Below are 16189 nucleotides of genomic sequence, written 5' to 3' on the forward strand. Positions count from 1 at the left end.
CCAGACGGGGTCCAATAATTTTTAAGTGATTTTTATTAACTGATAACTTAAGTTTCAATTTTAAAAGATATATAAATCAAAAAATCAATTTAAACTTTATTTTTCATTAAAATTCTTTGTATTCTTTTTTTATTATAAAATAATAACTACAGTTTTTTCAAAATTTAATGGAGACTTAAAAGTTATAATCATTAGTTGCAGTATTTTTGGCATCGCGTTAGTTATTTATTTCGAGGAAAAGAATGAGATTAAAATACTTTTTGTGTTTCCCCTTCAAATGGAATAAAGCTACCGTGTGATAGACCATACATCTTAAGAGCATCCAAGATTATATATCTCTAATTAACTGGTTTTCCATTATTGTTTTTTTCTTATAATTAATAAATTCTATATTATTATTATTATTATTTTATATAAATCTAACTCAAACCACGAATTATTAACGCCCAAATAAACAATATTAAGAGAGGGAGAGTAAGAATAAACGCTTTTGTATATGCACAGATTAACTATGATTCTTCAATCCTCATTGTAATTAACATGTCTAAATTCTAGTGACTCTGAATATGTAAATGTAAAATTATCAAGAATATAGTTATCTTCCGAAAGGAAATCAATCAACCGGTAGTGTGGGTAGAGCCCACGTGTAAGGAGTCATCGGATCACATGCCAAATGAAAGTAATTTCTGTGACTAAAAACAAAAGCGACCCACCATTTCCCATCATCAATTTGTAGACTTAGCAAATGAGGGACCAGCAGTCCATCAACTTTGATGGAGTTGAGAAACACCCAGAATTTGATTTATCTTGGCTCAAATACAAGTTTAAGAATCTCCTGCACCAATTCTACAATATTCTCTTCTTTGCATGAAGTTACAAACCCAACTGCGTGCAAAAACAAAAACACTTTCATTTAGTACGTACTTAGATCTTTGTCTGTCCGGGACATAATGCTTTTACCTTATGACCCCGAAAAAATAATAATAATAATAATGTAATAAAAGCTGACATATATGAATTTTGCTAGCCAACACCTGGCCAAATAAACTATTCGTGTCTGTGGGTTTGACTACTACATACCAGCTGACATATCTGTAGCAAGGGATGGAGCCAATAATTTTGTCGAATAGGGGAAAAAAAATAAATAAATAAAACTGAGAGAAAGTGATAGAAGCCTGCACATTGTTCATTTAGTTTCATTTTTTTATTTTACCAAATCCTTCTGCAATCATGTACCTCCAACTAAGCCTGTTGCTGTGCATTCTCGCTATTTGTACAATGAAATTGAAGAGGTTCAAGAAAGAGATAAAATGAACGAATGCTTGGTGAAGGGCATGAGAACAAAAATTTAAAGTAGAATCTCAGAAGAAAAGGAAGTAGAAGAATGATTCACGCAAGTACAAACATTATGATGACACGCTAGTGAATTTGAAGCGCAAGAAGGGACCGAACAACTGGACAGAGTAGGTGTACTGGAGGATTAGAATGAAACTTCCTTGGTAGAAAGATTCCTAAATATAGGGAATTGTTGGGTCCATATATATGTATTATTTTGTATATTATCCTTCTCATAATAAGTAGTCTAATATTATGTCTCTTCCCATTGGATAAAGTCCAAATTTAACAAACAGACAGCCTTGGGGGAATCCATCCCCTTCCGGATCTCGCCCACCTTAAATCACAAAAGTTAGTACTCCCACACTCATGATTCACACGTCTGGTTTATGGCGTCAAGGATTCTCTTAAAATAACTTTTATCTGCTGCCTGAGGTGCATGGTACCTCGAAGGGAAAGACAAAATTGACAAACTTTGAAGTATACAACATTTATGATAACTTATTTAACTTGTTTTGCACACTTGAAACTATTGTTCTGTAGACGTTTTTGATAACAGTGACTTTGTATTCTAGGCTTAATGCAACGTTACACGGTGATGGTGGGTTTCTGTTGTCAACTATTAAGACCTGCGTTCAAGGGATAAGTGGTCAAATCCATGGAAAGAAACTGCGATAGGAGCACATTTATTAGTACTACAAAACAGAGCTGGACGAGAGAAATGGCAAGGCCAGAAATAGAGGTTATTGCCTACTAACAGTGACGATTAATTTGAAAATTAATCATATGGCGTCAGAAAAGATTTTACAGTTCTTTTAGTAATTGAACCATGGACCACAAGTGCTACATTTGATGAGGACCACAAACTTTGATGATCGAATGTGGCCGGTGGTCAATCTTAACAGCTGTAGAATGGAGGACGATTGCTTTGACGGCTGACAAGTACCCAGTCCTTTAGGGCGAGAAGATCTCAATCACTCTATAGTCTATAATTATGACCTAAAATTTGGTGAATAAAAAGTAATCAAAACACTTGAAGCTAAGATGACATAGTGGGGCAGCTCGAGAAGTTTTTGTTTGACATTGTTGGGGATATTTATCCAAACAATTAACACATGGACCTGAGGCATGTGAGCTCCTACATTTGTTTCAAAGCCCAAGTGAAGAGGCCCGGCAGGAACCTACAACCAATCTAGCTTTCTTAATTCAAAACATAAATAGTCAAAAGCAAAAATTTTCCACTGGAAAATCAAATATGTACAAGAACCACATACATAATTTCCAAGGATACAAATAATGCACCACACACGACACACCATAAACAGCATAAACCAACAAGTTAATAGTCAGTATTTATATCTGTCTTAAGAACAAAGACAGAATCAGTACAAAAAGACCTAAGGCGGTGTTATTATCTAGAGGCAAAAACAACAATTGATGGTTGGTTTACCTTTTCATCACCATAGCTAAGATTCTATCTTCCTTTATGGTGCGTTTACTAAACGAAAATTGAAATGGGTTGGAATCAAAATGAGCAGGAATTGGAATAAATTGAAATAAGAATAAAAAAAAAATAAGTTGTTTACTCAAACTGTATGAATTGAAATTAGAATAAACTACATCTCATTAATGCATTTACTTTATCTTGGAATCGGAACAAATTGTTTTAAATTACTAAAAATTACCCTTTGTTAATTGTTATCCCTAATATTATTTGTATCTATTATAACATCAACAACAATAAAAATAAAAATAATACTAAAACTAAAAATAATAATAATTAATGGATTATTATTATTATTATTATTATTTGTGACTTCGGGATTTGGCTTATTTTAATTTATTGATATTTATATTTTTCATTTAAGGGGGATATTTTAGGAATATTGAAATGTTCATAGGGGTAGAATGGAAGCACAAAGGAATAGGAAATTGATTCCCGCATTCCCTATTCTCAAATTCAGGTGGATCTGACGATTTTGATTATGATTCCCGCCTCCATTTCATGAAGTAAAAACCATCAATGATTCCGATTATGAATTCCAATTCTCCGATATGGGAAGTAAACACACCTTAGTGAAATCTTCTACTAGTAGCACCTCCCACAGACATTGCAACTCTGGCACCACTCACCAGCACAACAATTGTTGCCTTCTCCGCTGTGGATAATACGTCTATTTGTGTCTTCTATATACTTTAAGAACCATGAAGTAACATCCAAAACTTCATTTTAAGGAGATGTTGCTGACATTTGTTTAAATTCTCATAGAACCCATAGCATGCGCAAAGTAAAATCTTTAGATCTTACTAAAAAAGCAACCAAAAAAAAAAGATTATCTTTCTTAATGCAACTTCGAGTAAATTTGAATTTACTTTAAAATAAGGAAAATAACTGCTTTCTGCCTGGGAACTGCTGGCAAGAAATTACTTACTATGATACCCATAATAAAAAATGCAAACAAAAAGGCCTAACATTATAAGCTATAGTGTAGCTTGGTGGTGAGGTTAGGCATATAAATCTGAGTAGACCGCCTTTATATATAATCGACGACATAAACTATCTCAGCTTGTTGGCCACCCACGGTCAGGCTTAAGCAACGGAAGGTTAAGTACTTAAGTACTTGACTCAGTTTCATATTGTACCTTCTAAAGAAAAGTAACTAAATTTGTTTTCCAGCAATTCTATAAAACCCCTGGGGTTTTTAAGATAAAGTCTATAATGCAAGAAACTCCAGAGATTTAGATATTAATTAATCTAATAAACTATCAAATACGAAGTGCTTTGCGTACGAATGCTAACTCCCAAATATAAAATAGTTCTTCCATAGATTCATTTATTTGATGAGAACCTTTATGTCTAAAGTAATGATTTCAAACAATACTTATGACAAGAAACTCCTCTTTTGCAAATTTTCAGCTGCTGCATAACTCTAGAAACTGGTATCTGGCCATTGAAATTCCCTATAAACTAAACGTCCCATCTCATCGAATGGTTCAACCTTATTTGGCAATACACACAATACCCCAAAGGTAGGTTGAGTTTGCAAATTTTCAGTTGCTGCATACTTCTAAAAACTGGTATCTGGCCATTGAGGTTCCCTAAAAACTAAACATCTCATCTCATCAGATGGTAAAACCTTATTCTGCAATACACACAATACTCCAAGAGCAGGATGAGAGTCAAAGACCTTGGCCATATAAGCTTCAATCTTCAGAATCAGCTTATATAGATGCTAGCCATTGAAATTCCCTATAAACTAAACATCTCATCTCATCAAATGATCCGACCTTATTCTGCAATATACACAATACTCCAAGAGTAGGGTGACTTTGAAGTTACTTCTAAAAACTGCTATCTCTGCCATTGCAATTCCCTATAAACTAAACGTCTCATCTCATCAAATGGTTCAATCTTATTCTGCAATACACACAATACTCCAAGTGCAGCATGAGAGTCAAAGACATTGGCCGTATAAACTTCAATCTTCAGAGTCAGTTTATAGAAATGCTATGCAAGATCTCTGAAAAGTCTAACTCAGAACACCAAATAAAATAGTAGACTTGGAATGCATCAACTTTTAGTCCTAGGGTCAATAGAGTGTCCTATATGATTATGAACTGTCGTGCACCTTCAAGGCTCCCTCGTGTGATTTTTTTCACCCAAACAAGTTTTGGTGGCATTATATCACTTAAAACAGTAAAAACAATTTTGTACCTACAGCTTGTCTAAACTCTTCTCAAAAGGTAGAAATTTGATAAAAGACTTATGTATAATTTAGAATCTTACTCCGGAAAAAACCTCAAACTTAGAAGTAAATAGTGTTGAATTGCACACTTTATAAACCAAGATGACAATGCCATACAGCCTACTGAAGATGAAGAAGGCACTATTTTTTGGCTTATTGGATGCTGTTTGGAGTATTTATCTTTTCAATGGGGGAAAAAATGAAGAAAAGCAGGCAGAAGAAATGACATTACACGGGCGATATTCAGTCAAAAGTGGATATCAGATCGCACTGAAGCGGAAGTTTCCAGACAACCCATGTAGCTCAGACAGCTCGCTAAGCCGATGGAACGTTATTTGGGCTACTGAGTTACCGGAAAAAATTAAGATTTTCATGTGGAGAGCAGTGAAGAATCTCCTGCCAACAACATCTAACCTTTGGAGAAAGAAGATTGTTGAGAGCCCTATTTGCCAGAGATGTGGAGTGAAAAGTGAGGATGTGATTCATGCTTTACTAGAATGCAAAGCAGCGAAAAAAGTGTGGAAGAATACTGCTTTTGCAGAGGAGATTAAGAAACTCGAACAGCAAGAGTTGATGGCTTTGTTGTTAGAAATTCAGGGGAAAAAAGGTAAAAAGGAGCTGGAATTGATAGTTGTTCTGTGCTGGGCCATTTGGTACTCACGGAATCTTTTCATCTTTGAGAATAAGAGAGAAGATTCACAATTATCTATTGCCAGAGCTGAGGCAAGGCTGGAATCGTTCAGAAGAATCAAAAAGCCATCTTAAAATATTCTGGAAAAGCAGCAAATGAATAGACAGCAAGTCTGGAACCCTCCCCCCAGTGGCTGGTTTAAAATTAACGTGGATGCAGCTGTGAAAACTAAGGACCAAATAGCTGGGCTGGGAGTGGTTATAAGAAATTCAAGTGGAGAGGTAGTGGCAGCTGCTGTCCAAAGATCCATGTTTCAACTCATCAGTACTCACATGGAAGCTGAAGCTGTAAACTTAGGTATCAAGAGTGCTCAGAGTGCAGGGTTCTCCCCAATGATCATAGAAACAGATTCGCAAGAAGTGGTGGACTTATCTTGAGCAAGAAAGACAGCATAACAGAAACCTCTTGGATAATTGCAGACATTCAAGAAAGCATCCAGCGATTGAATCAGTTTTCAATTCATTATATACCAAGAGAATGTAATGTCACAGCCCACTCTTTAGCTAAGAAAGCATTAGATTTTGAAAATCCTGTATTTTGGGAGGGATCATTCCCACCTCAAATTGTGTCTTTATTTCCTAGTTCCAATCAATGAAAGCTATACTTTCATCTCAAAAAAAAAGAAAAAAGAAATGACATTACACTGTAATTTGCCTAAATTTGGTAATAAATTAACATAAGAAAGAGATGATATTGTAACTCAACTAGAATGGAAAACCTCTTGGGAGGGGAAGTGGGGAATGAACTGATTATAGCAGGAAACTATAATCTGTTTGCACAATCTAATGGAGTGGAAAAATTAAAGTCGTAGTTATATGAACAAAAAATGGATGAACTTATTTAAAAAATTCTTACTACAATAATAGGGACAGAAAAAAACTCACTAAAGGGGAAAAAAGTATTTACCCCAGGGAAGTATGGGAAACTCCCACCTCTGTTTAGGTACGGTAATGAGATATGAAGCAATCTGTAAAAGAGAAAAAAACTCAGGGAAAGAAAAAAAAAAAGAAAACGAAATGAAAATTGAACAATCTCTGTGAACAGAAGTATTAAGAGTTATTAACATGCCAAGATGGATGCAGCAAGAGAACGTGGAGATCGGTAGAGAGTCGATGTCTCCTCTTTTTCATAAAGAAGATCCATAATGTCCATGCATGCTTCAAATCTCAGAAGTTCTCCAACTTTTGCCACTCCCCTGTAGTAACTAGATGTACTAATATGACATCAATTTATCCTTAATATAAATAGGCTAATGTAGATCATTCAATAGGTATAACAGATTAATAAAAGAAACTCACTTGAACTGAAGTAAAAGTTCTTCAAGTAATAAGAAAGCAATATTGGATGTACCAATCTCAAAATCCAAAACCTAGCTTTATCAACAGAACCACCGTATCATGAGTTGATAACGAATGAGTACAAGATGACTCTTTAGTTACAGAACATACAAGACTGACCTGCATGAAGACAATCTCCTGCAAGGTTCATCAACCATGCATCATCAACGTTTATTAACTGATATAACAAACCAATTTCCAAAGCATTATTATTATAGGCTATACAATAATTATCTTACGGCTTCCAAGAAATCACGAGTCGTAAAATGTTCATCCTTAATGATTTTATCTCCCAGAGACTTGAAACTTTTCACAGATACGGGACGCGAATCATGTATCTACAAAATATATGAGTAATGTATCCTATTAATTGTGGTTCACAATCATTTAAATAATAAATGATGAAAATAAAAAAAGGGAAGAAAACAAAAACAAACCTTGCTTGAAATCCATAATGCAATAAGAGCAAATAGCTGCAAATTGCTCTCTCTTATCGGCTGCAAAAGCCAGTTTCCCTTGCCATTACTCCCCACCGTATATCTATACATACAATACAACTTGCTTCCTAAACACGCTTTAAATTTGGGAATTTAAGCAAATATGATTCAATTAATTAATTAATTAGTATATAAGCAAACCTGGTCAGAGAAGGGCAAAATCGATCGGCGAAGAGGGACAATGCAGAGTATTTGACAATAGGCGAAACTTCGAGTTGCTTTTTAATTAATTAATTACAGCATTGAAAAATTAACCAAAAAAAAAGTAAATTAGAAGAGAATAAATTGATAAAAATTGAAAGGAAGAAGAAGAAGAGAGACTCACATGAGCAGATTGAATCATGAACTCCATTAATCGACTCCAAGACCACTCAATCGCCGCCATCTCTCTCCGTCTCTCTTATCTTCTGTAATTCAAACGATTCAATTTCGTTTTTTAGGCGGGAGCTTCGATTTTAAATGCTGTGCTTGCTGATCTGAGAGAGAGAGAGAGAACGTTATCCACGTGGCATGCTTACATTTATTAAGAAGAAAGTTTCAAAAAAAATTTGGGTGGGTTTGGTGTTCTTAATAATCTTTTGAAAAAATTTTGCATAGCCAATAATGCTGGGATCTGAATAATATTTAAGAGTAATGGTATGTATTATTGACTGACATATGGCAATTGCCACGTCATTTAAGATTTAAACGTTGACAATTATTTTATTTTAGTTGCCTAAAAAAATTATTAATAAACATAATTTTTGATAGGATTTGATCTTATTTTTGAAAATTTTCAGCTAATGATCATGAAAAGAAAAGAAAAAAAAGGGTAAATGACAGTACTCGTAACAAGGACAAATTTGAGATAAATGAAAAATAATTCATCAATAAATAAAACAACTATTATATTATCTAATAGATGATGAATTTTATAATTAATAAAATAACTATTATATTATCTAATAAATAAATATTAGATTAATTAGGTTGAAATGTTAGAATTCCTACCATTGTTCAAACTATAAATCTACTGGTTAGTTTACTTTGACAATTCACAAATTCACAATTTTGATAAACCTATGCGTACCTTTAGATTGTGCTATAATCAAAGTGACTGCTTAAGATTAAGTTTATCCTGATCCTCTTACATATTACAATTGAATTTTGACTCGTCACACCGACCATGCAATACTTTTTTAAGTGACTTTTGAATTTTGTCGTTAGATTCATTCAGTGTTGTGGTTAAATCTAATTAGAGTTGGTACGAATAATCACTATAGTTAAATGGGGTCAACTTTTTTATTTTGGGTCAATTGATAAATGAGAACCTAGGAAACAAGAAGAAGCAACTATGAGATGCTTTTTAATAAATAATTTAAACATCAACTAACTTGAACATATCCCGATAGGTGTGAAGAAAGTGAACCGACATTATTTATATATTTAGCACCTTATTGTGTATGCAGTGTAATAATTAATTAATTTAATTGCAGTTTCTGTGCTCTTCTGGTTCTGGAAGTTTGATAATATTTAAAGCTTAAAATGACAGTCTAGATTCAAATTGGATCTGTAAGCCGAGGAACAAACAAAAGAATAAAGCCAGTGCAGATGCCCAATTGAAGTACCTTTCAATCCGAAATTGAAAACCAGACTAAAACCCTAAAGAATTTTGGAGCAATTGAATTTAATTATACATGTACATTAGATAGATCAATTTGGTAGTTGTTGTCATATATGGTCGTTCTTGCGCTTCAGGTTACCTTTATTTTAATGTTTATTTTAAGTCTTAGTTGAACTAAACATGTTATAATTGAACTCTAATTACATCAACAAATCTTTGATTATTCGAAAACCTTACGGAGAGACGGTGCAATTAATTGTTTTAATGTGCGAAGAAATATTTTCACGACACAACTTGTGAGTATCTTTAGTTATTCAATGGGTCTCCAGGTCTAACAAAATAAATTCATTTTAATTAAATTTTGATAATCACGAACCAAAATTACTGAAGGATTAGCCAAATATAATGGGCTGATGATGTGCATGGGGCACTGGTCATTTCAAGTTGATCCGTTAACTTGCGCAGATCAATCAACGGAAGGCATAAGGTGACTTCCAAAAATTTCTCCGTTTTATCGATTCGTGGCATTTGTATCGGGTGGTGAAGCTTAGACTATCTTTCAAGTGAGAGGAAATTATTAATGACCAATTGCACGGATGATTTTTATTGTTGCTCCATTGATAGGGATATTTTGGACCACAAGTTATCTCTATTATATTTCTACGTGTTGGTTGTTTTGATCCACTTTAATCATTATTAATTTACTTAGTATCATGGGCTAATAACTAATTAAAACCCTTCGATAACTTTATCATTACATGTTTCTCCAGAATATTGTATTGTGGTAATCAGTTAGATTCTGCCTTTGATCACCTTGCTTCTCAAATGAACACAACTATCTTTAAGTTTGCCAAATTTAAAATTACCTAATTAAAAACAGAGTTGTTAAGTACTAACACATAAAAATTTCAATGATTTTATAGTTAATGCAGCCAAATCTTCTTTTTTTTTTAGAGTGATACTATATTTACTTAGTTGAGATACTTAATTTGTATCCCAATTGATGTGTCGCCAATAGAAATTCACTATTTGAATTAAAAATGATAAAACTTCATAATTATCTATCACTTAAACTAATCAAATAATCAAACATCATTTACCAAGTGAGTTGAATATGGCATTATTGAGTTTTTTTTTAATGAATTATCTATATGTTAAGATAAATAAAAACTTCAGCTTTAACCTATTATAAATAACAAAAAACTTCAGCTCTAACCTATCATATATATGCAAATCGATAGACAATGCAGGGAGTCAGCGTCCATAAAATGCAATCTTTTGTGATTGAGTTTCTGTGGCAGCCAATTCATTCTTATGAGATTCAACCCAGCTGCAAGATTTATAACAATACTTTCCAAATAAAAGCTGACAATATGGAAAAGGAAAAAAAAAAAAGAGTGTTTATTAATCGAATAAGATAAAGTAGATAGTCCATACTACACGCTACATGGTATCAATTTAATTTGATGTGTTTTAGGCTAGTGTATGGCACTGTTCTAGCTCGTCGGATAAGCATAAATTATGAATTTATAAGAATTAATTGAAACTTTTTATAGGGTTAGGTTAGATACTATTCCAAGGTCACATAAGAATTTTTTATCATATCCATTACACGACAGAAGCCCACAAGAGGACCATTTTATTTTTTTAATCCTTGTTGATTGTTCGGCATATGTATGCATAATGCACCAACTTGTACCGGCCACTTTTGGCCTCCAGCCTGACTCGCTCTCAGCCTCAGGATCCAAATACTGTATTAATTAATAGATATAGCCGAAACCAAAATGACTATTTGTTTTGGAAATTAATGGAACGTTTAAGATATGTCATCGAATTTTCGGACAAATCTCTTTGTTTAACTATTAGATTCTTAGCAGCTATTGTTGAATCTGGTGCAACAATCACATCGCAAAAATAATAAGTGGCCAGTTGAATTTGTTTAATTTGCAACTCTACAATTCCTTATCAATGTTTTTGCACATCGCATCCAATCTACGTACTTTGTGCATACAGCCTGTTTACACCACAACATGAATTATTAGGCCTGGATAGGATACTAATGAACAAATTTATTTGGGAAATTTAGTTCAATGTCCATGCAATGGATCTGCAATCGCTTTATCCGTTGAATTTGTCCCCAATACATAACGATAACGTTTTATTATCAACTATCAAGTACTTGTTCTACGAATTCGCGTGGTGTAGTTGTTGAACCTGGAGCCCCAAAAAGATAGACCTTCTAAGTGGAGATTGGAGAAGAAAACAAGTTGTTCTTAAAATGCATTATTTAATATACATGATTTTGCTGACATGTCATAAAGTTACTGGATCCAAAAGAAATTTATTCTGTCTTTTAGACCAAAGATTACATGAAAAATTTTCAATTAAAAAAAGAAAAAGATATTTGGTCCTTCAAGACCATGCGTGATTTAGCCAATATTGTGTTGACACGTCAGCAAAAACATAGTTTAGGTTTACAGTACTGTAATATCTTGTATCATGGACCCTTCCTTCCCCACTTGCACGTTTTTTCTTTTTCCCAAAATATAATATATCTTTTCTTTCCAATTACCATTATTTAACAAAACAGAAAAGCTTAAGCCTGCAAAAAGACCAATGTTTTCTTCTCTTAGCTTTCTCTTTTACAAACAGATTTTGATTTCTTAATATTGAAATAAATTCATAAGTAATGTAGCTAGCTATCAATAGCGCATGTGCATCACCAATAACGTCACTCATGAATATCTAGGTGATCTTATTCCATTTATTCTCAACTTGCAGAGGTCTCTCTCTGGATTCCTCAGCATGATCTCTGCTGCCATTATTATTCTTTTTTTATCTCTTTTGGCATTTGCTATACAACCCGTCTTCTCTTATTCTGAATTACCATTATTGTAGCTCTCTCTCTCTCTCTTGCTCTCTCTATATGCAAGGAAACCAAGCTGAAGTAATTAGAACTTCGTCTCTAGCAGCTGGCTCTCCCACACTTTTGTGCATTTATTATTTCTTTATAATTTCTATAGTATAATTCTCTTCAGATTTTATGAGCATATCATGTTTATGCCGTTTTCATGATCAGGTCATGTGGCCTCGATTGGTAGCCAATAAATTCCTGAGAAAAAGATTGGGAAGCAACAGCTTTGTCGCTGATTTTCCTAGCAATGATGAAGAAACCTTGATCAGAATCCCAAGCTTAGATAAACAACAATCTTTGAGCCATGACAACAAGGAGACACAAAACTACAAGTAAAGATAAATAAATGCATATTATTGAATGTCTGCATGCGTGCTTCAGCTGTAGGATTCATGTATGCTAATTATCTTTCTTTGATCATTTTCATTTTTATCTTTAAAGGGTTTTTGCTAGCACATGGAACGTTGGAGGGGTTGCACCAACCGAAGATATTGACATGGAAGATTGGCTGCATACACCAAACACGCTTTGCGACATATATGTTTTAGGGTAATTACAAAATCTTAAACAGTGGAAAGAAGAAACGAAAATATTTATCACGAAAGCTTATGATAGTGACTAATTAATTATGTGTGGTCTTTTCTCAGGTTTCAGGAAATTGTGCCTCTAAGAGCATCAAATGTTTTAGGATCCGAGAACAATAAGATTTTCACGAAATGGAACTCTTTGATCCGAGAAGCTCTGAACAAAAAAACACCCTACCAAGACAACAAACTTAGGAAATTGCAAAGCATCTCTCCGGACAACGATGTCCAAATTTCTCCCGGGTTTCGGTGTATAATATGTAAGCAGATGGTTGGCATATTCATATCAGTTTGGATTCGAAGCGATCTCCGTCCGTACATCCGGCATCCTAGTGTTTCTTGTGTAGGTTGTGGCATCATGGGCTGCCTCGGAAATAAGGTAATTTGCTTATAAATTACATACCCAGTGCTATCAGGTACCTTGATTGTTTACGTTATGTGATTATATGAGCATGCAAGAATGACTGATAATTCAACAATATTCATATTGGTTATCTTACTAATTTATATTAAATTTTGTAATTAATATTGTGGCTAACCTTGGTTGCAGGGTTCTGTGTCGGTTAGATTTCAATTATATGAAACAAGCTTCTGCTTTGTATGCAGTCATTTAGCCTCGGGGGGTAAAGAAGGGGATGAGAAATACAGAAATTCCGATGTTGCTGAAATATTGTCTCGTACAAGCTTTCCCAGAGGCCCTTTGCTTAATTTGCCGCGAAATATTCTAGATCATGAGTACGAACAAAAAGACTTGATTAATTTAGTTTCTTGATGAAATAGTCCGAAATATTTCTTAATCATGCTGTTTCCTTAATTTAATTAAATTCTTCATCATGTTTGTTTCACTGCAAATCCCTTAAAAATAGACATGGAATACGGTAATAAACTATAAGAGCTCATATGCTACTACTGCTAATTTCCAAATTGGCACTTGCCGGTCTCGTTTTGAGGCCACTTAATATATAAAAATTATTTTGTCAGAGACCTTAATTTTGTACATATACTTTTTTAATTTGGGTAGTTGTCAGTGACTATTTTATATTCGCAAATTGGAAGATAAACCAATTGAGCAAATATTACTTCCAATTCTCGTAAACAATCATTTTTGGGCCAAGTTGACTGTTTAATCAAAAAGTTAATCAAAAGGTTACTTTAAGCTCTAAACCACCTACTAAACCGTCTTTTGTTATTATAAGCAGCTAATCAAGAGTTATTTAAGCTAAAATATCTTTGATGATATCAGCTATTTATGTTTAATTGGTCCTACAAACGCAGCCGGGTAATTTTGCTGGGGGATTTAAATTATAGAATTTCCTTACCAGAAGCAACAACAAGATTATTGGTGGAAAGAAGCGAATGGAATGTATTGCTAGAAAACGATCAGGTAATTTCTTTTAATAATAAATTCAAAATATTCAATTATTTTCTATGTAATTGATCAAGAATGAGTTGATCTTTCCTTCAATTATCTAACTTGCATTAAATTTGTATTGTTCAAATGAAGCTGAGGACGGAGCTCATGCAAGGTCAATTATTCGAAGGTTGGAATGAAGGTACAATCAAATTTGCTCCAACTTACAAATATTTTCCAAATTCTGAGCATTACTACGGATGTATTCGAGGCAAAAACGGCAAAAAATTACGATCACCTGCATGGTAACATACGATTTATGTAAATCAATCTCCTTAATAATTAAATTTATATTTAAAAAAAATCGTTAAATGGGTTTATTATTCGATTAATTTAGTTTGTGATGATCATTCAGGTGTGATCGGATAATTTGGTGTGGAAGGGGATTAAAGCAACATCTATATGCAAGAGGTGAATCAAAGTTGTCAGACCACAGACCAGTCAAGGCGATATTTTCTGTCGAAGTTAGGGTTTTACGTACGTTGAAAGGAATTCAAAGCTTCTTCTTATCAGAAAGATTTGAGAGAATTACCAGCCATTTCGAGATGTCACTAAACGATTGTTTCTTATGTTCCAGTAGATGATCAAGCTTTCCAATTAAACTATAAACTAACCTTTGTAAAATGGTTGTGTGATGTTGCAAGTGGTTATACAGAGTCTTTCTGTAGTGTGGATGTCCACAATTTTTAAAATGCGGAGTTAAAATTTTATAATGTTATAAAATATTTTACGATGTTGTAAACTGATGAAAAATTAATTTACAATATTGTAAAAATCTTTTATATGTTTGTGAAATCTCAAATTTGAAGGGAGCATTTACATCTACGACAAAGAAATATGAAAAAGAAAAAAAAAATCAATAGAACTTTCTAGTCTACGTTATTAAGTTGAATTTAGGGTTGATGATGAGTCTACAGTGATGCTGTCTTCCGTTTGTGTAAGCTGGTAAGCGATCCTAGTCAATTCCCATCCCTTCGCTTTCATTGAATTATAAAATTTAACGTCTGTTTCGCTCTAATCTACACACACACACATATGGTCGGAATTTAATTATTATTTTATCTGCTACAAATTAGGATTTTGCAAGCTAACCTCCAAGCAAACCACGGGGCGTCCATTTTATATATTCAACTTTCAAATGATTAGTGCAGCCTAAGAATCCATTTGATTGGCGGATCTCAAAAACGTTAAGATCTCTTATTAAAAGAATACGAAATTTATTTTTAAAAAAAAATGGCAATAATTGAGCAGTTCGGAATGATAAATATAAGCAAGGCCATTGGTTCTTTGTGGAACTGTGGGAGCATCATCTATTTCTTAGTTTAATTAATGTGTTAGGTTTAAGGGACAAACTTTTTTTTTATATTAAATCATCTGATATTTAAATATCACATTAGGTTGCGATTAATTCATATTTGAGCCGTGTAGGACCACTAGGGCGGTAAAATTCTCCCAACAAATATTTAACGCAGCTACATTCCCAAGTTTCGAACTAAGGACCCTAGTTAAGATAGAACAACCCCATGCTAACTTATCTACACACTAAACTTTTCTAATTATTATATTAGCGTTTATTCGTGGCTTTATTAGTTAATAAATTAACAAGAGTCCTATATAATAATTAATTATTTTCCTCAGTGTGTTCTCTCTTATTTAATTATAATATTCAAAAGTTAGTGAGTATTCGTGCAACATTGAGCTCGCCGTTTATTGTTTGAATGTTATACCATTGTGCTACATCCGGGTATACAATGGGGTATTATAAACAGAGAGATGACTTCATTCTTGATTTTGATTTTAAGAGTTAGGGTCAGTTTGGGAATGATGTACCTTTTAAAATAATTGTTATTAAATGTACTGTAGAAATAATTAACTGTGAAGAGAATTAGTTAAGTATTTGATAAATTTTGTTTTCAGAAATACTGTGAGTTTTGAAAGTAGTTATAGACGTTTGGTAAATTTTACTCTAAAACTGCTGAGAGAAAATAAATTACTAAAATATACATAATGTAAGATAAAATTTACTTATACATATAAAAATATGTAAATACAATATTTTTAATTGTGTATT

The 16189-nt window shown here is 33.3% G+C and overlaps 2 protein-coding genes across 7 annotated transcripts; one reads left to right on the forward strand and one right to left on the reverse strand.

The window, feature by feature from the left end:
• Positions 1-474: 474 nt before the first annotated feature.
• LOC102618207 (cyclin-J18) lies at positions 475-8180 on the reverse strand. 4 transcript variants are annotated; one of them, XM_006492234.4, is made up of 9 exons: positions 7932-8180; positions 7748-7824; positions 7547-7649; positions 7349-7447; positions 7230-7247; positions 7071-7141; positions 6841-6967; positions 6679-6739; positions 475-885 (listed from the first exon to the last, which is right to left on the reverse strand). In XM_006492234.4, exons 1-9 carry the CDS (start codon positions 7989-7991, stop codon positions 803-805), a joined length of 699 nt encoding a protein of 232 aa, XP_006492297.1. In that variant the 5' UTR covers positions 7992-8180; the 3' UTR covers positions 475-802. The 4 variants fall into 4 exon arrangements, with proteins under 4 accessions (XP_006492297.1, XP_024948774.1, XP_024948773.1 ...); XM_025093006.2 differs by having other exon boundaries at positions 6841-6976; XM_025093005.2 differs by having other exon boundaries at positions 6841-6985.
• Positions 8181-11804: 3624 nt separating this feature from the next.
• On the forward strand, positions 11805-14906 carry LOC102623400 (type IV inositol polyphosphate 5-phosphatase 9). Of its 3 annotated transcripts, XM_025093008.2 has the most exons (8): positions 11805-12156; positions 12289-12455; positions 12565-12672; positions 12771-13086; positions 13258-13442; positions 13983-14091; positions 14212-14363; positions 14474-14906. In XM_025093008.2, the coding sequence occupies exons 1-8, from the start codon at positions 12136-12138 to the stop codon at positions 14700-14702; spliced, it is 1287 nt and encodes a 428-aa protein (XP_024948776.1). In that variant the 5' UTR covers positions 11805-12135; the 3' UTR covers positions 14703-14906. The 3 variants fall into 3 exon arrangements, with proteins under 3 accessions (XP_024948776.1, XP_006492310.2, XP_024948777.1); XM_006492247.3 differs by lacking the exon at positions 11805-12156 and having other exon boundaries at positions 12163-12455; XM_025093009.2 differs by lacking the exon at positions 11805-12156 and having other exon boundaries at positions 12163-12455; positions 14212-14379; positions 14474-14593.
• Positions 14907-16189: the final 1283 nt, after the last annotated feature.

This window comes from Citrus sinensis, chromosome 2, assembly GCF_022201045.2.
Source record: "Citrus sinensis cultivar Valencia sweet orange chromosome 2, DVS_A1.0, whole genome shotgun sequence".
NCBI lineage: Eukaryota > Viridiplantae > Streptophyta > Magnoliopsida > Sapindales > Rutaceae > Citrus > Citrus sinensis.